Genomic DNA, 23,151 nt, shown 5'->3' on the forward strand with positions numbered 1-23,151 from the left:
TTGTTGAGCCTGTTGAGTGGCACAAGATGTCTAAAAGAGGACTGTAATGCTTTCTTTAAATGTAAATCACATACCATTCAACAAATCCAGCACATACTGGGTGTGAAAGCCTTCACTATAATCTGACAGCAAATGTTTATTTTGTGCGTTTGAGTGGGTCTTTTTAAAGTATATACACTACAGTGCTATTAAGAGTTTTTTTTTTTTTTAATGGATGTACTTATTTTCTAAAAATTAGTTTTCATATGGAATAGGAGTTATATACTCCTTAGTCATGTTCTTTTAAGGACTAATTTAGATATTACTGAAATTAAAACAAAACCCCTTGGTTAACAGCAGTTATAATGAAAAGCAAATACAGTATAAATTATGATCACTAGCAGTGATAGAAATTGCATCTAGAGCAGAGAAAAATCATTAGTTTCTGAATTGGTGATGAAACTGTTTTACCTGATTGCATACCCACGGGGCAAAATGAGAAGGCTATAAGTGTGTGGGCTTTAAGTAGAGCAAAGCTGTCAGTAAAGGTGCACTGAAGGAGTTTAACTCTAGAATCTGTTTGTTCTCCCTGTAACTTCACAAAAAGAAAAGCAACACACTTTGTCATTACAAAAACCTTTGCTTGGTATTAAAGTAGTACTTGTGTTTCCAACCCAGAGGGGAAATACGCAGTAATCAGTACAGCAGAGAAGGATGTAGCCGAAATCTCTACTATCAGTTATGTTATGAATATACATATACGTTAATGAAGCTGTATATGAAGGACTACAACACTACAACACAAACCCCAAAGTCAGTCTAGAAAAAAAAGGGTATTTTTTCTGTCCCTGTCACAAATTTATCAATTTGTCAAGTTTGAGGCTAATTGTAAAGGAAATATTTATGCCTTCTTTTCAAGTGCTGGTAGTTTAATTTTAGTGTATTTATTTAATGTGTTCAGTGAGTGTTCTAAGTGAGGGAAGAATCATGACCCTGTTTTCTGCAAGTAATTTGAAAGGTTTTATTTCAGTCAGACTAATCTGGCACAGTGAATCAATGCTGTGATTGAGTATAATCAGTAGTCTTTGGGAAAAAGCATCTCTCCTAATACTAAGGAAGGTGTTGGAAAGAAATTACCTTTCAAGGTATGTTTCAACTATTTTCAGTTTACACCTCTGCAATTGTTATAGTTCAGCTAGCATGCTTTTTTGAAAACTGAGTTTATTTAAAAGGTATGCAAAATTAGCCAAGTTCATGTTTCAATCCCAGGACATGCGTGTGGTTAAGTTCTTAGAATAATGCCTAGTACTGTATTTTATTGTGGATATTATATTTACAGTTTTGTTTAAGATAGTTCAAGGTAGCATGTATTTTCTCTATTTAGCACATAAGTTTTGAAAATCTTCAAGGTCAATGTCAGGATAAAGTTTTGCTTTTGCAAGCTGCAGAAATTGCACAATATATTTAAAGCTAGGTTTGCTTATATGAGGGCATGTATGACAAGAAATCTCCTCATGCAAATACAATAAGCTATGGAATATTATAGCTCACTCTTGATCCATTATCTTCTATTCCATAAGTATTATTCCAAAGAAAGTTTGGTTTTCATTTTCAGTTTGGATGAGGGGAATCATTGCTGCTCTTTGTACTTCTAGGCCTTTTTTTTTCTTTTGGTGATAAATGCTCTTTCTTTTAAAAATATTGTGTAGAGCTCACTATCCTGGAACAAAAACAGTGCCAAATGCCTTGTTAACTCAGAAGAAGCTCTGGTCTTCAGAAGATTACAGTACTTTCAATGATGAAGTAGGTGCAGGCTGCTGGGCTCGGATCTTGAACCAAAACTACGTCAACGGAAACATGACCTCGTAAGTGGTGTGTGCTGTTGCTTTCACAAATTCTCCTATAAGAATTGTTTCAAGTACTACAGAACACATTCATCTACTCTGGTAAAATAGAAGGTAAACTGAAACTCTCTCCATTGTCAGTCTGAATTCAGTTATAGTAAGGTCTGAAGTCTACTGTCCTTAACTATTTCTGGGATAGGAGTCCTACAAGTTTTAATGTATTCTTGAGTTAGTGTTCCACAGTATCCAATGGCTTATGCAGGTGAGTTCAGATGCCTCTGAAGCTCTGATGATACTTGTTAAAAAGACAGTGTTCTTAAGAAGAACTAACAACGTGAAAAACATTGGAAGAAAAGAACAGTAAAGCTATTTTATCTGTATTTTTCATAAGGTTTATAACTGGTTGTTTGTCTTCAGTTAAAAGTAGTAGGTATGGGGGCCATTACCTAGTTTTCCCATACAACTTCTTTCTCAGAGTCTGTTCTAAAACTTGTTATTGCTTTTTGATACATTTACTGCTTCCTGCACATTTCTTTTTTTTTTTTCTAAACTGAAATCTGGAAGAAAGATGTTCTATTTACTGGGAAGTTACATAACTCACAATTTCAGAAGAGAATAGACAATGTACTTTAATGCTTCCAGTGCAACAACTACTAATCTGAAAGAAAAAAAAAATCTGATTAAAGAAAATGTAGGCATCAAGATGTGAGCAAAATTGCTCAAAGTTTTTAGTTTTTATGTAACTTCATTTTGGAACGAGAAAGAGAAGTGTTTTTTGTCTGAAATGCTTGAAATGGAGCATAGTGCAAAGTGACTGGATACTTGTAAAGCGGAGTTTCTGGAGTCACCTTATTTCTATGAATCTTCTGAAAGATGAAATTTTCTAACAGATGAATATTTCCTATGTGAATTCCAGAACATTCCGATTACCTTTTGACTATTATACGCTTCAATATCTTGCTTTGGAGTCTTTGTTTTCAGTGTTTTTTTTTTTCCTTTTTTTTTACTAGACGTCTGTAATTATGTATGCCCCATTTGTTTAGCAGCCTGGCAAACAGACCTATGTATTGTATTTAGAAATTATTGTGGATTTTAGTTCCAAGTCTGTATATCCAATATTGAAGTTATCTTGGCTTTTATATTGAAAACAGTCTTCCTGATTAAAGGAGCTTATCTTTCTGCTAAGCTCGTTTCCTTGAAACTTGAGTTCGTCACATTCCTTTTTTAAGTTTACAACTCTGTAAAACAAGTTTAATGTGAGCAAGTTGTTGACTTTACAATTCAAGAGTTGTTTACTTTATGAGCAACTTTTGTGGGATTTCAGGATCTTTTCTGAAATGTGTGTATAGTGTGATAAATCTATGTCAAAGACTTTTGCATTTACCTATATGCAGTAGCAGAATGGCATGCCAACTTTTGCTTCCTACGTAACTGCTTTATTAAGCTGTATTTCCATACTAATTGTGCAGGGGTTTTAACTTAAAAGTCCTGGCAAAAGATTTTCAGTGATGACCAAATCAAAAGACCTGAAGTAATTACCCTTGTTGGTACCCTGACAATTTATTGAAAAGGCCACAACTCTTGGAGGATGGCTGGTTAGTGTTGTTATCTGTTCATTATTTACATGGATATTACTTTTTCAGTGGTACTTAGCCGCTCCAAACTCTCCCTCTCCTGCCAAGCTCCCCCCCCCCAAAAAAAAATTACCACCACCAGCAACAACCAACCAACCAAAAAAAAACCCAAAAACAAACAAAAAAAACCCCCCACAAACAACCCAAACCACCCCAGCAAAAAGCTGTAAACCTTGATAACTTATTTTTTTCACCTTCAAACCAACAGGAAAATTAAATATAAACGAAGTCTTTAACCTTCAATATACATTTCCTTTAATAAAGAGAATGTATCATCGGTTTTGTAAGAAGTTCTCAACACTGGAAGTTGATTTCTTTATTTTCCTCTCCTGTGGTTATGTTGTATGTGGGGGGTGTGTGTGTGGTTTTTTTTTTTTTTTTTTCCTTCAGCTGAAAATTGTTTTGTTAAACTTATTGTATGCTGGAGAAAAAAGAGGAACAAATTCTTGTAGTAAATTAATACTATGCATATGAATGGAGCAAACAGACCTGTTTTTCTTCCAGAACCATTGCATGGAACTTGGTGGCTAGTTATTATGAAGAGTTGCCCTTTGGTCGATGTGCACTAATGACAGCACAAGAGCCATGGAGTGGCCACTACAAAGCAGAAGCTCCTATCTGGATTACAGGTAGAAAGTGGGTTAAAGTTTTATGGTCTCAGAGCATTACAGTATTTTCTGTCACCTTTATTTATTTAGTGGTTTTCATGTGTATTATTTTTTGTACCAAATTAAGTTATTTTTGTGGGTACTTAGAAGAAGAAAGAGCTTCTTTCAATAGGAAGCAGAAGGATCTAGTAGCCTGAAAAATCTCAATACCTGACCATTAGATACAGGGGAAGTGAATAAACTACTGCCTTTTATAACAGTAACTACTAAAGTATTTTGATATGAAGTGCACACAAAGGTTAGTGTACTTTCTTAGTTCCTTTTCCTCTTTTTCTTTAATCATTAAGTAGATACTTGATAGCTCTCAGTTTGAGAAAATGGAACAAAGAACTTCTGTATTCTTGACCTACTTGTGTAAGTCAGCACTTCCCTTGCTTGGGGAAAAGGGAATTATGTTCATATTGTGTCTGTGGGCATGTGGATTCACTGACTGCTCTGTCTAGTCCTGTAGAATGTTACTGTTTGTGCCACAGCTCAGTAGGGCAGGTAGTGTATGCAATGCTGTAAAGGACGAACAAGGCAAAAGCTTTCAGTTTTATTCTTCTGCTGATGACCTGTATATGTAAAAGTGTTAAGAAAAATGACCATGCTGTCATATGTACAGTTCAGAACAACTGAGCAGTTGTTTCTGTGTTGCTCAGGATTTTAATGATCTATGTCATATTCTTCTTTGGCATTCTCGCATGCTGAAAACCTTACTTATGAGATGACCACTTATGCTTTCTTTGGCTCAACTGTTTATTTCATGTAAAAAAAAAAAAAAAAAATTTCTTATGGTTTTTGTCCTGTTCTGTCTCAGCACACACAACACAATTTACTCAGCCTGGCTGGTCATACTTGCAAGTGGATGGACACTTAGAAGGAGGTGGCAGTTTTGTGGCTCTGACAGACGGCCTAGGAAACCTTACCATAATCATAGAAACTATGGTATGTGCATCAGCAGTTCCAATGAGCTAGAAAGATAAAGGAAATGTTTTTTTTATGTTTTGATTTGTGTAGTTCAGGATCTGTTAATATGTTGTTTTGTGTCTGTAGCTTTGTCAGTGAGACCACTAGAGGTCCTTTTTTTCTGTCTAAACTTTGAATAGCTACTTGGATCTTCTTGGAGACCAATATATATGTCGTCTTTATATCACAAATTAGCTTGTAATAGACACTCTAGGAGGAAATTAAATTGTGCTTTTTTAAAGTAGTATTCAAAATAAAATTAAGCTAGTAGTATTGCAATTATCATTAAGATAACAGTGAAATAGTTGCAAATTGATCCTATGTTGCTTTTTAAATTTCAGTTAATGTTATATGTTTTTAATGAACATTACCGTGTGATGTATTCCAGTAATGTATGTTCCTGCTGTTACACTTTTTTTTTCCTTCAGACTCATAATCACTCTCAATGTATCAGGCCTCCGCTGCCTCGTTTCAGTGTGACACCTCAGAGGGCAACTTTCTCCCTCAAAGGGTCATTTGTAAGTAGATTTTGAATACACTTGATCAGTCTTGTAAAATGAATTGATGTCTGTAATCAAATACATGCAAGACAATATCACAGGTTAGCAAGAAATTTGAGTTATTTACCTTCAGTCCTAGAGGCTGATACTCACCTGGCAAAGTTTTAAGCATTCGAGTTCTGATTTTACCATGAAATGTGATGTCATAACCAAATTTGTAAAATTACTACCTCCCAGTCTAATCATCTGTAAATTGAAGAAAGAAGAAATTTTCTAGAACAGAAATGCAATTGGATTTTTGTTTAGGATTTATTCCCAGGCTCAGTGTTCTGACATGCTGACATAATTTGACTGGCCAGCATGGCTGTGACCTTACTAGCTGTTGTCAGCTCCTTGCCAGGGCAGTAATTGGAGTTGATTGTATACTGCATCTTTTGTTTGTTTTTTGGGGTGTTTCTTGTGTGTGTGTATTTTTTATTTTATTTGTTGTTTTTATGTTGTTCGCTTGTGTTTTTGTGTTTTGTTTTGTGTTTTTTGTTTTTTTAATCTTGGTGAACTGAATTTCTCTGAAATGTGAACAGTCCTTTCATGGTGTAAACTGGAGTGAATCTTTGTTGGTTGATTTGGATAATTACTTTTCAGAAATTGAAAGTGTGTGTTTATTTGGAATTTGTTTTTTTGGTTGCATTAGTTTCTTTTCATTTAGAAAATGGTTTTGGCAATAAAATGGTTTGCTTAGGAAAAGTAGTTGAGCATCACTTCTGATATACAGCTCCCTTTGGGGAAAGTATCAGACAGCTTAGCCAAACCAAACTCTAGGTTGCTTGCTTTGTTCATTTGAGTAACTAAAAAAAATTGTATGAGTTAGATGTGATTAAAATCTGTAACTAATGTACTTGATAGACCATAGTATCACAGAAGTTTGGAGATCTGTAAGCAAAGTACTTTGCTCAAAAATGAATATTGAAGAACCAGCAACTAAAGGAAATGTCTCATTAAAGTGAAATTAACAGGAGATTATTTTAGCCTCGTTGCTCCTAGGCAGAGCGCTTGTGTTATAGGGATACTGCTGTTGGTAATAGGGAAGCTAAAAATTGCATGTGTGTTGTAATGCTTTCTGTCTTTATAAGCAGCATTACTGCATGGTAGGACAATGGCTTATTGACATAAAATCTGCAAAAACATAAGCTACATGTAATGGCTAGCTGAATAGAGTGGTGGCCTCCAATGTAATCAGCAGCTCTAAAATAAAAAAAGAGACACCCTTAGAGTATTGGTGTTTTCTCAAGGTGAATATTCAAGTGATATTCAAGTGTGTCCGGTGTGGTGTTGGTTTGTTTGTTTGTGGTGGTTTTTTGGTGTAGTGTTTGTGTTGTTGGTTTTTTTTTTTTTCTTTTAATATTTTGTCTTATTATAGTGTAAGGTGGAAACTCTTCAAGTGTGGCATTCCAGACTTGGTTTTGAATCTGGAAACTCTAGTCTTTTCCATCAACTCCATCCTGTGAAGGTAAGTCAACCAGTTTTAATTACAGTCTCTTTGTAATTTCAGGTATTTTTCAGGTATTTCTTACCCCTTTGCTGAACTCCTAGACTTTCATGCCTAAACTGCATAATTAGGGCAAGTTTTATTGTCTCCATTTGACTACAGTTTTACTAGCTATATACAAGCTTACCTGGAGGCAATAAAGATTGTTGGGGGAAAAGCGTTTTCAAAATAGTTAATAGATATTAAATGCTGAGGCAAGAAGATGAGATTTGTGCCTTAAATCAGGACTTTGGAGGATCTCCTTTAATTCAGGAACCTGGGCATTTTGTGATTTAGTTGTTTGATTTTTGCAGCTTGAGCATTCTTTAATTCCAGGTACGGAAGGGAAGTTTTTCATTAGATCTAAATGTGGATGAAGTCTACACTTTAACCACACTCAAGACAGGGCAAAAATGTCATTGCCAAGAACCTCCACCATCTCAGCCCTTTCCTTCAAATTACAAAGATGATTTCAATATTCGTAAGTCAGAATTCTCTTATCTGAACACTTAATTCACACACAGCTATAGTCTTAATGTAGAAAGGCAACAATAATTATGTTACTTGAGTCCTCTAATGTAAGCAACATATAGTAGTCTGAATATGTGTTTTATTTTTGTTTATACCTGCTTCTCCAACAACTTCTGCCAGTATACTTCACTTGCAATGAGGTGTATTTAAGTCTATGTCTTAACTGGGTGGTTGATAACAGTTTAAAAATTCTCAATCCAAATCATGATGTATGTTGATTTACTTTGTTCATGTGTTTGCAGAAGCTGGGGTCTGCATAAAAACAAAACCAAAACTAAAATCACCTTCTAACTCCAAAAACTTCACCTTTGGAGACTGTGCTTTGACAGAATGAGTCAAAATTATGGAGAATATTTTCAGGGGAAATTTCTGAAAACAAAAATACACGGAAGAAAAATAATGTTTCGGTGTTGATATATATGTTATTTTCTGAACAGGTAATCCACCTTTCAGTGAAGCCCCAAATTTTGCAGATCAGACAGGAGTATTTGAATACTTCATCAATGCTTCTGACCCAGGAGATCATGTGTTCACGCTCCGCCAGGTGGTGGTTCAGCGACCCATTACTTGGGCTTCTGACGCAGACCAGACCATCAGTGTCATAGGAAATTTTCAGTGGTAGGTAAATACTATTTTGTAGTGACATCTGGGGAAATGTCCTCCTTACTAGTGTGAGTTACGATCTGTTAATCTGTCTCAAGCCTCATTTCACTTGGACAGAGGGCTTTTGCATTACGTCTCTCTGGAGACATGTAGAAATGATGACTTAAAGGGACTACCGAAAGTCAGTGAGCCTTGCTACAGGCTATTGCCAACTCTACGATCAGCTGTGTCTTTGTCTAAATGAGTCTTAAAAACATCCGAAGATGGAAAGTCCAACAGATCTGTTGGTAGCTTGGCCCACTGCTGTACTGTCTTGGAACATTTTTTTTTTTTTTTTTTCAGAATAATGGATCTGGTTTGGTGTACTAGAAAGACCAAGTCAAAATTCTAATTTTGAGTGTGCACTGAGTTTTGATGTATTTTTAGATGGGACAAAAAAAAGCTCGATTCAGTTTTAATTACTTAATTTTGAGTTGTTTTGATTGTTAAAGATTTGATCAATCCCATATCAAATAAATAGTCTGGAAGTTAATTCAGTTATGCTGTTGCAGACTGCCATCTTCTGAGCAGTTCCTGGAACTGGATGGATTTGATTCAGCTGCTACTTAAAACAGTTTTATTTCTGTGTAAATGTAACTGATACTTTCCAGATGGATGAGAGTATGGTTAAGATCACAATTCTTTCTAGGAGCTGTAATCAAGCAGCATATTTTAGCATATATGTGTATATATATGTATATATATGTATTTATTTTTTAATGGGAAAGAGCCTGTTAATTAATTGGTTTAGTAATAGTAACTAATAATAAACTTTATGCTTAAAGCATTTTGTTCTTCGAAAGTCTAGCTTAAATTCTTTTGACATGCTCTTTAAAATAGCTATCCTGTCATGTTTTTTTCACTTTGCTTGGATCATTGATACCCCAAATGCTTTTTCAGAACATGTTTCTTGCTTTTAATTGCTGACCTGGACAAGTGAATGAATCACTTTGCTCTGAAGGCAGGAATAATATCACCATCTTGTAGCTGGAGGTTGTTCTTCAGTTACTTGATGTTTTCTTCTGCAGTGCTCTGTTAAGTAAGGTCTCGTATTCCCCCTATAATCAACTTTCCCATATTGAGTAGATCATATTCATTGATCCCTACACAGGGTGTATTCTTAAATTACTGTACTGAGATTCCTAAAAACTTCCTGTTATTTCATTTTTATTCCATTTATTTCTGGTTTTTCATCGTGTTTTCAGAAACAAGTGTGTTTCCTGAATATTCAGCTGATTATTCAAGTTTTACTGATCTGTAACTTTTCTTAATGATAGTCTTCAATTTCAAGCCCTCTGAATTGTTTGCTTCATCCTCAGTTTGGGCCTCATCTTGTTGATGTTTTCAACTCTTGAAATACTGAACCAATCTTGCACTGAAATATCGTTCTTTGTGGAGTATCTGACTTCTGTCACCAATGACAATTTATTATGATTAAATTTCAGGATTATTTAGGTGGGTTTAGTTTGGATTTTAATCTTGTGCTTGTGAAAACTTTTTGTTTCTACTCCTGAATTTGTTGATGTTTTGCTCTGATTTTATTGAACTTAGCTGTATCCTGAAAATGTTTCTATTAAACTCGTTCAATGTTACTTCCAATCTCCTTATAATTGCCTAAGCATGATGTGGCAGTCTCTTGCTTAATACATAGGGAGGCGAGAAAGAAATCTTGTTTCTGTCATGAATATTTATTCAAGAATATGGTACTTCTAATACCATTATGCTAGAATGAAATCTCAGGCTATTCTTACTACTATGTAAGGGGTGTGGAGATTGTTACCAGCTGAGCTGATGTCATAGAAAGTCTTTTCACATTCTGTAAATAATTATAGATAACTGTGAACTTCCTAAATACGCAACCATGTGGCTGTATCCATATTGCAAGTCCTTTCAGAAGTGGGATGTGGGTTTTTAATTTGAATGTACATTAACAAAGGCAAAGAATGCTTTTCACCGGTATTGTTAAGAGGCTTGTAGTGCAACTTCAGGGTGGGAGAAGTGTAAATTTTCTAGGTGCTTTAGTCTCCTTTACAGTTGTCGTTATATGTATAACAGGCACTTTACTGTGAGCTGAAAATCAAATAGGAAAATCAAATAATTTCTACTTGTTTGAACATATTGTTTAAAAAGTTTTTTTTTGAGCAGGGTATCTGCATTACTTAAGACTTGGCCTTGAATCTTGGATTTGATTCAGTTATTTAAAAATAATTTTTCATTTTGCAGACTGTGGAGATGCAAGCCTTCTGTGTCTGTTGGATTTGTTTTTTTTTAATAATTAATTGAAAGTTGCTGACAATAGACTTTTTGTTGTTGGTTTCTGAGAGGAATTGCTTTTCTTAAGAAGACCTATGGACTCACAGGTGGGAAACAACCAGTCTAGACAAGTCCTGTGCATCTTGCACCTGTAGGTCCCAATTAGATTGCCAAATCGTTCCTCAAAAAGATTGCTGTACTACATAGGGAATACTCTTCTATCTACTGTCTACTGAAAAACATTGATTCCTTGCTTCTTAAGACACTAAACTTCTCTTATAGGGTAAACATTACAGTCACTTGTGACATCTACATAGAAAAACCACGTGATGGGGGCGTGTTTATTGCAGGAAGAGTTGACAATGGTGGGATATATGTTCGACGTACCAAAGGTGTTTTCTTCTGGGTTTTTGCAGATGGCACCTACCAAGTCACTGGTGACCTAGGTAAGCAGCTCTTTGCTAAAGTGGTTGCTGACATAGGGACATGTCATTTTGGTAGTCTTGATAAAAATGACTAACGTTAATATTTTGTAATTCAGTTGTCATCACTATGGATTTAGCCCAATGTGCTCTAATGATGGCCACGTCTTTTATGTAAAGAGAACATCTGAAGGCTTCTGGTTGGTCCACTTCTCAGTCTCAGCTTTCTGGATTTTTTTTATTTTTTTTTCTGCTGACAAAATGTATTTTACACTAGCAAATGTAAATTATTTTGCTTTTCATGAATATTCTGATACAATATTAATTACAGAAAGCTTTGATCTGTATTCTTATACTACACCTAAAGAGAAAAGCCTGCTTGAAATGCAGTGGCCTGTCTTGTAAAGCAGTGCAAATCAATGTACATACACCCAGCTTAGGTGATCATGAGTGGCTGAGTGTTTGCACAAATGATGCATTCTGTTGTTAGTCCAACTCAGTCTGCTTGTGTCACTAACGTTCGTATGTGTACATCTATAGAGCACTTGACAGGCACGTGAAAGAGTGTATGTCAATGCTTCGTCAATAGCTAAAAGTTTGGTTGTTTTTTTTTTTTTATTTGAAATAGTGGCAGGTTTTATTGTTTAAATGCTTTTCATGTCACTTCATGCATATGCTCTAAGTGAGCCTGCTTTAGCAGGTGGGTTGGACTGGACGATTTCCAGAGGTCCCTTCCAACCCCAACCATTCTGTGATTCTGTTGATAAATAAAGTTTCAAAAGTTTTTGTTGAGTCAAATGCAACTTCTAGATCTACGGTATATCTAATGTGAGTACAGGCTATAATGTTCTGTTTCACACTGTGCTGGACCTTAAAAATTGTCTCTTCTTACATTTGGTAGTGGTAGTTTCTCATTTCTCCCCCCTTTTTTTTTTGTGGGTTGTTTTTCTTCCTTTTTTTTTTTTTTTTTTACCATGGATGGATAGCATAAAGAAGGCTTTACATTGTCCCTTAGCATACTTGTGCTGCCTAGGGAAACTTCACAAGGTCTAACTACAAAACTTAAATTTCATCTGTATGAAAAAACATACTCATATTTAGGATTGACTCAGTATTTATTTTTAATAAGATGTAATGCCATTACCCAATTAGTTTCTCAGGCTGTCAAAAATAATTTTTTGTAGGTGCAATGAGAGAAGTTTGATTAACCACCTCATTATTTCAGACAAAGACACTTGTTACACAGCATGATAGTTTTTTTTTTTTCTGTACAGCTATTGCCAGTGATCTTTATTTTTCTAGAAGGGATACTGAATGTTAAATTAGCTTTCAGCTAAAACTATGTACTGAATAATTGAAGATTCTACTTGGAGCATTTAATTTTTTTCAGGTCTTCCATCCATGTGTCAGTCACACCCAGTTTTTGCTTAGCCTACATTTTGACTAGAACTAAGCAACATAGTGATGTGGTATCTCAAACCCTCTGATTTAAAAAAAGTTCCAGCACATAAGCCAGGAGATCTATAGAATAAGCAGAGGAATAGCTACTGTCATGCTTCATGAACTGATACTCTCCATAGAGAGAATCCTTTTCTCAGGTGAAATTCCCAAGATCTTTGGAGATTTCAGTGGAAAAACAGTCCTGGCAAAATAGGAGAATGCACTGGTCATGTAGAGTCCAGGTTTGCATGTTAGGCCTTCCATGATGCAGTTGAAATTGGTAAGATGTCAGTCCTCTGGATAATAGGTACTTTTTTCCTTTTGTTGTCTTGGTATTTTTCTGTCAGTCTCAACAAGGGGGTGAAGTAACACTTTGTTAACCTTAAGCATGTTTTGCAGCTGGAGAAGAAATATTAATGAAAGGACTTTCCGGCGTCCGGGATAATGCATGGCACACCCTTACTCTCAACATTCAGGTAAGGACACAGGCAAAAAACTAGAAAACCAGTTATGAAACTTCGAGTCCTGAATGGCCTAGACAAACTATGCTGTATTACTGACTGTGTATTTGCATTAGTTTGTCCTATCTAAAATATAATATCTCTGTTATTTTAAACCAGTTTTAAAAACCATACAAAGTTCTGCCACCTGTATTTTTAAAGATATCTTGAGAAACCAGAGACCGTATAGAAAATAACTGTGAAGATGAGTGGAAAGCTAGAGATAGGAGGGCTAGAGAGGCAAACAAAGCTTTCATTTAATCTGAGGAAAAGATCATGACCTGACTTCCTGTTCTGAATGCTGTCAATGAACTACTAAACTGTCCCATTTTACCAATCTGACTACCACCAATTCCCTTTTCATGCTAAGGCCTTGTATGTGGTGCTAGTTAAGGACTGGGGAACTCACATGAGCTGCCATCCTTCTTTCCTCTACTGAAAAAGCATAGCCATAGTGTTGTAAATTGGGCCATAGCCCAGAAATCAAAATATTGATTAGAGCAATAAAAATAACTTATCTCATGCCTACATCATGAAGTCCTTATATGTTACTCCTAAAAAAAAAATCCCAATTTAGGCCACTATAACCCAAAGCACTTTTAGAATATAGCAGCAACAATTCTTTAGAATGCTTTTGAAACTGTCTTCAGAATGAGCATTTTAGTTGCACTCATTTGTAGCTGCTTAGCATAATTAAAGACAGAAACAAATGGACATCACACATACATACCTATACAGAAATACATGCACCAACCCTAGGTTTATCAAGAATGTCAAATTCATTGTGGATATAAACATCCTTACATGTCAGCTGTCTGAAATTGTACCTATGATCATCATGTTGCTAATCAGAAAAGGTCCGCTGGACCAAGAAAATAAACTCTTTTTTAAAAAGTATGAAACTTTTATGAGAAACCTGCCCACATCTTTTTCTTCCCCCTTTTTGGCCACTTGGTGAGAGGAGTAGTCCTAAGCTCTACTTTAAATGTACCTGTGCACTTAGCTGGATGAGACACTGGTGCAAGTAACTAGAAAGGTTTAAGTTCTTCTCTTGAATGCTTTATCCCTTGGCCTAATGTAACCTTTGCAACTGTAACATGGCCTGAAATGTGGGGAAGCTTGAATCCTAGCTGGGGAGATAATCTGCTGAAGCAAACTCTCTTTTAAAATTATGCACTGAGTCTTTCTCTCATCCTAAAATGTGAGTGAGTATTAGAAACTGTTTTTTTCTTTTGTGCGTTCACATTGAGAGACGAAAGGACACTCGTACCTGAGGTATTTGCTGGAAAGGATGTAGTTTAGTTTTGGGATTTGTACTCCCACGCTTATGGGAGCGATTGCCATCTGTAAGATTGACCAGGACATTTGCTAACCTGCAGTACTGAAGATCAGCATAAATAATTTAAAATACGAAATGGTGGTGATAATTTTGAAATTGTGATGCTGCAATCTTCTGTCTGTGCTGTTAAAATATTTTGTACCAAATATGTCTTTGATATAATGGCAGAGGTGTAGAGCCCTCTTTAAAGAATTCTCATGCTGACCTTTTTTTAGAAGTATTCTTTGCTTTTACCTGTGTTTGTAATTGTCTTTCAGATTAAGAAATACAAATAAACTGAAGTACTTTTTTCCTAAATACTGTTCAGTGGAACACTGTTGGGATAACTTGTAACTTCTCCCGAAGGCATTTTTAATTTGAAGGGCAACATGACACTTGAAAGCTCTGTTGTTCTCTGTTCCTCCCTGCTTAATGACTAAAATACATCTCTCTTTGCTTTTGACTTTTGCCTAACTCTGCAGAAACAGTGCCAGGTGTATCATGTCCCCTTAAGACAATTGGGCTGTTTGAGGGAGCCTGACACAAGTGGAAAAGCCAGTTTACCTTTCAGGTTCTATATTGAGTTTGCAAAGCTGTGCGTTAGGGGAAGATGAACCTTTTATATGTTCCCTGTAAAGGCATTAGATCTGTTTCACAGAGCTGATGGGCACTGGAGGATTCTAAGCAATATTCAGAATCACCTCTGCATAGAAAATGTGTGAAATGTAGTTGAAAGTTGCCTGAACATCTTTCTGCCTTGTCTCTTCTCCCATGTGAGTAGGCTCGTTGTCAACACACTTAATCACTGCATTTTATAAAGCTAACTTTTTCTTCTTTTTGACAGGGCACTTCTGCCTCAGGACTGCTAAATGGTTACCCACTCTGGGAGAATGTCACCATTTCTAAACCAACTAATGGCTGGGCTGCTATTGGAACTCGCTCATTTGAGTTTGCACAGTTTGACAACTTTCATGTTGAAGCTAGCTGAGGTGGCTTCTGCATTTGGAGAGCTCAGTTCTCATATTACTTTGAATAAGTGCCAGTTCAAACTTTGAGGACAACTTAATGTTATGCTGAGATTGATCTGTTGGCAAGGAGTCTGAATTCTGTCATTATTTGTTAAAGGTTTACTTGAGTGGGTATCGACATGACTGTAACTTTATCCCCTGGTTGCTGTGGGATTTTTCGGGTTAGATTTTAGTTCAAGGTAACAATGAAAACAAAACCAATTGATTTAAATATCTTTTAATAACATTTTAACTTCCCGGCTCACTTCTAAGATAGCTTTAGAAGTTAACAGAGGACAGTGCCATCTCAGGCTGCATTTTTAACAGGATTGTGTCCATTCCTTTCACTCTGAAAGAAAGAACTAAGTGCCAGTAAGCCTTATGAGACAGTTACCCCATATTTTCATAGGTCTGTCATTTTCAGATTTCATATGGATGAAGTACCTGGTTTGTTTCGTATGTTTTTCTGCTACGTTACAGCACTCCAAGCGCATTTGGTTACTTCTTCCAGCTTTCATTGCCAGCCTTAAAATAGCCTATATTTTCAGTGGAATGGAAATGTGCCTTATGGCTGAGCAGGCAGTGCCAGATGTGCCTTACTTCAAAACTACCTCCTCTTTCCAAGTAAAGGATTGAAATGGATTCAAAGATACCATGACTTGCAGTTCATTAATGATAGCCTTGTGGGGTTTTTTGCATAGTGCAAAGAGTATAAACTTTGCATCTTGGATGCTGGCAAGCAGAGTGCTTACTTTTGAGTCGAGACGCATGTGGAAAAATTGGCCTTTTGTTGTTAGAAACTTGGGAACCTTCTCTCACTTTTGATGCAGGTAAAGCTTAGAGCAGAAAATAGTTGAAGCACAACGATGTTGTTTAGCTTATTGTATTACTGTAGAACAGAGGAGATATGGATGCTATAATATCCTAGTATAGAATAAAATTTTTAAGTCTTTGCCCTTAAGAGCTTGCAATCTATTCATAAGGTAAGAGAGACACAGACAGAATTGCATAGAGTGCCAGGCAGTGGTATTGACACAAGTGTGTCTGTTTTTAAACTTTTCCTAGGCATGACAGAGTAAAGTTGAAAGGGAATTTCAGATTGTTGAGAAAGAAGGGATTCTAGGGATTCTGTTTTTTTTTTTTTCTCCAAGTTAATGTACTACAAAGAAAATTCATTGAGACTATGAGGTACTGAATGGGATTTTTCACCCCACACATTCCAAATTCAGTTGGCTTATGAATTTTTCCTATTTGTTCTTGGTCAATGTGAAACAAGCCTATGTCCATCTACTTTTCACATTCACATCCTTTTTAATTGATAAGCAAATAGTTCCACAGACTTGAGAGGGCACCAGTAGCTGAGTGCAGCTATCTGTAGCAGGCAATATATTTCAGAAACAGATTTGCAGTATACTTTGATTTATACAAAGTATTATTCTGATCCACTTTATTTTGAAAGCTGATTCCAGTAAATATTAACTTCAGTCTTCGAAGTTGTCATCTTATATAGAGTTAATGTAATACAAACCATTACTGGACAACTTTTGTAAAGGTTATCTTCCAAATTAGCTTTTGGAGAAGACATCTCCACATTCCATCTCTGATACGTAAAAATGTTTTATCTTTTAGCAACTGTATTGATTGGTTATGAATAATTTATACATGCAAGTTTTATATATGCTAGTAACCTTGAAAAATTGTCCAAAGCACTAAACTTTAAAACTGTTGTAGAGGGCTTCCACATGTTAAGTAACTATTTACTTAACTGGTTGAAAAACAAAAGCCATTTTTTCACTTCAGTTTCACTTGGTGGTTGAAATATGGATGCAAATCTGTTCATTACTTGTTTGATTTCAGAAGGTCACTGGTAACTCTGGGTGTGAAGGAATCCAATTTTAGGTCCTCGTATTCAAGTAATATGGATATAGGAGCAGTAATTCTCAGAACAATGTTTTCGCTGTGGTGGATTTTACTACTACGATACTTCATGGAGACTTCCTGGTAGCTTGTGTGGCTGCAGGCAGCATTTTTGTAAGGAGATCAGCAGTGATGCAGTTATTCCAAAGGAGCTATCCAGTTTTTTTACCTTTTAATGCACTAGTGTAATAAACTGTACTGTTATATTGTGTGCTAAACACAATGATTTTACCACTGGAAGCTTTGATTTTTTTTTTTTTTTTTTTGAATCTTAATTTATAATGTTAGAGGATTAAACTGTTATGAACAGAGTGATTTAATGGTGATATAATGTTATTCATCTTTATATGTCTGTAATTATTCACCCTTCAGCAGTCTGTAATATGTTTGGCAATAACAAGCTGTCAGATCTTTCATTGAGGGGTGGATTTATGTTGTTGATTATAAATACTAATCATTCCAAATAGACAAATAAAACACTTTAAAACCCTTTATTTGTGCAGAATGCTTCTGTAAATGGGTCTTGGTTTTCTCCAGCAAGAAAGCTGACAGTTTTCTCATTGCGATTCCTGATAAATATGCTTGACATTAGCTTAATTGGGTTGGAAGAGTTTTTTCTGAGTTACTGAACGGCCAAACAGTCCTCATTAACAAATCTCAAAATCCATATGTATTAGGACTTGTGCAGTTGATAAAACAATTTTTAGTGCTCAATATACATTTTAATATACATTTTGCTATTTTCTCTGTGTGTGTTGGTTCCCTCCCCCCTCCCAATTTAGTGAAGGGAATTAAATTGTATTTAAGGGCCAGTCATGCGAAACTGCTGAGTACTAGTCTTATGAGATTTAGCTGAAAATTTGTTTCTACGTATGGAACCAGTACTGTATAGATGTATTATACTTCTAAAGTTTAAATAAGGCTGCTTTACTTTGAGCATCCTTTCAAGTCTGGCTTCAAGCATGCTTGCATTTTTTTTCTTCCCCTAGACTTAAGGGTTCAACTTTAAAAGAGGATGGGGAAAAATCCCATAGAGCTAGTTCTATTTTCCAGGCCATCATGCCCAGTAGATACGAATTACCCTGGAAATACCATCTTCCAGTAGCCAGCTGTGTGCTGCTACATACACAAACACTGCATCGAGGTTAATTCTGTCCCTTCTCTGCCACCTCACGGCTGTGGTTTGTCATGATGAGCAGGTCTTGGGATTTTAAAATTCCTTCAAAATGAAGGACAAACTATTACTATTATTTTAGGCTACTGATGATGGCTCCTTTTGCAGTCACCTTCTGGTTTCACTGTATCAAAAGTAAATTTCTAGTTTAGGCTTGGATTTGGAGTGGTAGTGGTCTGCTCTTTCCTTATTAAATCTGTTTAATTGCATGATAGCAGCAAGTTTGTTGTTTTCACTTATATTTTCATTGGCTTCTGTGAAGTTTCTATCCAGAGTCCATTTTCTGGAGGGGTGTGCATATTATGAAAACAGCCACTATAATTAATGCTGTCTGTGATGGTTTCAGCAGCAAGACCAAAGAGGGACAGTGTTTGGAGACATCATTATCCTCACTTCAGTGTGCTTTTTTTTTTGTTTTGTTTGTTTGGTTTTTGTTTTGTTTTTAAGCCCCTTCTAAGCACTACATTCATAAAAGTCTAGTGTGTGCTGACAGTGGGGGGACAAGGTTGTAAAAAAAAAACCCTCATTTTAAAATATTTGCTAGGCTTGTAGCAAAATCATCAAGTAGCTATTTTAAGGTTTTGAGCATATTAAACTTTGATACTTGATGAGAAGAAATATTGCCTGCCAATTACTGTCAGGGCTTGCTGAAACAGAAGTGAAGTGCAAATGTTTATCCATGTTCTTAACAAGGATGTCTTAGTGAATGCTTTTTGTGTGTGGCTGGAACCTAAGCAATCATCCTGCCCGTACTGGTAATGCAGGAAAAGTTGGCATGAGCGAGTTCCTCTTGCCACCAGAAATGTTCATTCCATTTATGCTCAAGTGTCACTGAAACAATAAAGGTGTTGTTTCTAGAACCTACCAGCACTTGGGCAGAGGAAAATGTGTGTTGCAGCAGCACTGCCAAGCTTTCACTGCATGCCAAGATACTTCTGTGTGGTTTTCAATAGTGTCTAAGACAAGCAACTGTAAAACAGTGTTTTTCCCTTCAAGGAAATACTTTCAGATAAGGTTAGAAACAGATACAGAAAGCAAACATCAGTTTTGTCAGGGGGCTCCAAGAAGCTTTGCAAGTAGTGCATTAAACCTGTCCTTTACTTCTGTACACCCCAGGCTGAACCCAGACATATCTCTGGAAAGTGGAGACAGAAGTAACCTAAAAATAATTGTTACTGTGACTTTTTTTTTTTTTAAATGCTGTTTCTGTTGGTATGAATTGTACCTGATGGAGAGTTAAAATGTCATGGAGAGCAGGAAAACAGTATTTTTGTTTTTAGTGTGCTCATCAATGCATTTCAAATTGCAGAACTGTGTCAGAGGATGGCTCAGTACAGCACTAATTTGAGGTTTTGCAAGAGAAAACAGAACCTTGTACATGAGGCTAATGTTGTGCAGCCATGGTCTGGGAACCCTTGATGGTCAAAGACAGAGAAGATAATACCAAAATGACTGTTTAAAACAAAACAAAAATACACAACAAAAATACACAACAAAAACCACCACCAGCAAACCCCAAAATGTAGTATGGGGGAAAGTAAAGAACAGTCTAGGCTTAGCTTGACTTTGCTCAGCTCCTGCTGGGAAATGCAGTCATCTTCCTTGCTGTCATTCATGAACAATAATTTAATTCAAATGTCTATAGAGAATACAAGACTTCATTGTTGGTAAAAAGTGAATGTTGTTTAGCTAGTTATAGACACTGCTGCCATTTTCCAAGAACACTAGGATTAGAAAAGTTCAGAAGACAGGACAACAGGGTATGTGGCTGCAAGGCAGACTTGTATGTGTGAATCAGTCCTGCTCCTGGTTGCAGAAGGTTTCTTTGCTTTTGTTGCAGAGGACTTGTAAGAAAAGGGAAGATATTTCTCTGTTACTGCCACCCACCTGCCAAGGTCTTGGGAAGCTTCATCACATCAGCCAATATGAAATCACATGGGGGCACCTCCGTAGCCTTACAGCTTGATTACAGAGTTAACAGTCATTTCAAAGAGTGTGCAACAATGACAAAGAGCAAATCCTATTAAGGATGTTGTATTCCCTTCTAATATGATTGCTCTTGTAGTGGGAGCAATAGCTGGTAGTGTTTGCTGGCAGGAGATCAGACAGGTTTTGTGCTGAGCCGAGGTGTGCGCTCAAGTGTCGGTGCAGAGATCTATAAAGCTGTGTTGGGATGCACAATGTCTCTGGCATGAGCTGCCTATTTCCTATTCAGTCTAAGATTTCTGCTTAATGGTTCAGCTTCAGGCTCTTTTCTTGCTGTCTAGCTGATACTTTATCCTAAACAAATGTTTTGCCAGCATTATAGGAAATTCGCTGAATGCAGCAGGGTGAGTCTGTAGCAGAAGGAGGAGGCTGAGAAGACCTTATTAATCATTTGGCCCATCTCCTTGCCAAATAAGGAATTTTTCTTGTACGTTTTTTGGGCCCTGCCTTAGTTGCATGCTGAGACAACAGGAGTGGAGAGCTTCCACTTTTGTAGGTGGCTATTCTGCTATTGATTTTAAACCAGCATCATTTTGTTTGTGATCTGTGTAAGGGCTGGAGGGAGGTAGTTCAGCTTTTCTGCCCAATTCATGATAAAAGCAAGGTTGATAACTGCAGAATGTATCTTAAATTTATTGAGCTCAAGAATTTACTTGTGGGGTGGCTTAAGTCCTTCATGAAGCACCTGTGATTCCACCTTGAGAGACAAAGTGCTTTGGATTGAATGAATCAGCCGTGAACTCCCACTCCCCAGGCTAATGGGAGTTTTTGGTAGGGTGTTACCGAATCCGAGTGGGAGACTCCTTTTAAATGTCATAATAAGTAAGATATCAATATTTTTTTTCTTAATGAGAGTTCTAGTAGATCTCTGCAACAAAAATGTCCTCATCTGCAAATGTAAAGATATTCTTTACATTCTTTGGTTTCATTTTCCTTTGCTATTTGCACTTTTAATACTCACAGATGTCTGTTACCCTTCTCACTCAAGTACTTATCCACGTGAAAATGCAACAATCTTCATATTTTTGTACCATTTACTCTTTTGAGCTCTGTATTACAGCTGATTATTTTTTTCTTCTGCTGGAGCTGTATATTGTCACTTCACTGGATTTTCCCACAGAGTCTACAGTTAATGGAACTGAATAGGTTTTCACTGGAACCTGCTTTTTTGATAAACAGAATTCCTATAGGCAATTAAATTTTCTTCTACTGTTCTAGCTGCCAAGCCACAAGTCATGCCAGTATTTCCCCCCCACAGGCTATCTTTACCTTTCCCCTCAACATTCCTCAGTGCCGTATATGGTGGCTACAAGGATAACATCCTCAGTGGTAGCATTAAGGATTGAAGGTGTTTTTCTTGTGTGTTACAAGGTGAACTGGGAACAGCAGATGCAAATCTTCTGTACCTTCTTTGTGGAACTCAACCTCCTACATGTCAGACAGGTTTTTGATCACTTTTCTTATACAATCAGGCATTGGAGTGTTAGGAGGCTGAAGGATCTCCTCCCTCTCCCAGTAGACCATGTTTCTGTTTATCATTCCTCATTTTACCACCAAAATGTTCACATTTGACACCCCTTTCTCCCCTTCCTCCCACCCCCACCAAGAAGCTTGATGCAGAAAGGGTGCTGCTTGCTTTTATTACATCAAAACCTCAGATGCCTTTGAAGACTTCTTGCAGGGGATAGTTATCCATATTAGGTCATTTTAGAAGGCATTTTCTCTGAAAAATTTGCTAGCTTCCACTTAAGTAATGTGCTGATAAGAAGTGTGATGATGGCTGTTTTTTGCCCTGTGAGATGTTAGCAGTGCATTGTCGATCTGAAATGTCTTTTTCTTCCTGTGCCTGCTTGTTTCAAAAGATTATGGACCACATCCCACTTCTTTAATCCTTCAAGGAGCTCAGTACCATGTAAATATTACCAGTGCCCTCTGCTGCAGATAAAAGAGGAGCATGTGTTACATGCTGTATGTTTCTGTCGACCTGGAGATTCTCTATTTAGTTTTATTTCTGTTGGGGAGTGTGCTCTGAGAGCAGAATATAATGAATTTACCTGCAAAGCTCTATTTACTTATCAAAATGTACTGTTCTGGTTTTGAGTAATTATGGAACACTGTGTGCAGTTCTGCATAGTCATCGATTTTTCTATAATGTTTAAGTTCACTACGCTTACCAGAGCTTTAAGGGAGTGGTGGATGGAGATTTGGAGTGCGTCAAAGGATAGAAAACTGCAACTGTCGTTCAAAGTGTCTGTGCAACCCAGAAGGAATACAAGCAGCCTGAAGATACAAGCAAGTCTTGGATGTCATAGTGTGGTATTTATTCCTAACGTGGTCTCTTGCTTTCACCTAATGTCTCAGTTTCCTCATTAGAAAACAGATGCCACACAGGGATACAGTGGCACAGAACACTCTTGTTTAATAGACCTGAAACAGAGCTGCTGCTTTAACTTCCTTCCTACGGAGACTAAAAGCATTGGCAGGGAAAAGTGCTGATTAAAAGCTCAGTGTCACCTCCTATTGAAAGTGTAAGTGGGAACATGATGTTGCTCTGAGAGCAAGGCACCACAGATGTGCCCATGCTGGGCAGCTGTCAGCCCTGCGTTAGTGACGGTGGTGACTTTATTTCCTTTTGAATCTGCCCCTGAACATGCTGCTTTTTAAAATCTCCATGTCAGAGAGCTGCAGTGCTGACGATGGTGGTCATGCTCTACCTTTCACGATAATTGTACTATGGATGTGGGCCTTTTCATAGAGTTTCTGGAAGAGTGTTCACTTCTTTCTATGTACCAGCAGTATGTTGGTGTCTCATGGTTTCTCTGTCCCACAGTATCACGCTAGGGAAAAAACAGGCAACAGTGAT

The 23,151-nt window shown here is 36.8% G+C and overlaps 1 protein-coding gene across 2 annotated transcripts in view; it reads left to right on the plus strand.

Moving 5' to 3' along the window:
- The window catches only part of GALC (galactosylceramidase), a 40,176-nt gene extending 22,554 nt beyond the window's left edge, over positions 1-17,622 (plus strand). For both annotated transcript variants that reach the window (XM_021292422.2, XM_005506159.3), the window contains exons 8-17: positions 1,689-1,844; positions 3,962-4,086; positions 4,925-5,052; positions 5,502-5,591; positions 6,991-7,080; positions 7,435-7,579; positions 8,067-8,247; positions 10,807-10,970; positions 12,786-12,862; positions 15,049-17,622. In XM_021292422.2, coding sequence (XP_021148097.2) covers positions 1,689-1,844; positions 3,962-4,086; positions 4,925-5,052; positions 5,502-5,591; positions 6,991-7,080; positions 7,435-7,579; positions 8,067-8,247; positions 10,807-10,970; positions 12,786-12,862; positions 15,049-15,192 — 1,300 coding nt within the window. In that variant the 3' untranslated portion in view covers positions 15,193-17,622. The remainder of the gene's footprint in view (positions 1-1,688; positions 1,845-3,961; positions 4,087-4,924; positions 5,053-5,501; positions 5,592-6,990; positions 7,081-7,434; positions 7,580-8,066; positions 8,248-10,806; positions 10,971-12,785; positions 12,863-15,048) is intronic.
- Positions 17,623-23,151: the final 5,529 nt, after the last annotated feature.

The sequence above is a fragment of the Columba livia genome, chromosome 5 (assembly GCF_036013475.1).
Source record: "Columba livia isolate bColLiv1 breed racing homer chromosome 5, bColLiv1.pat.W.v2, whole genome shotgun sequence".
Classification (NCBI taxonomy): Eukaryota; Metazoa; Chordata; class Aves; order Columbiformes; family Columbidae; genus Columba; species Columba livia.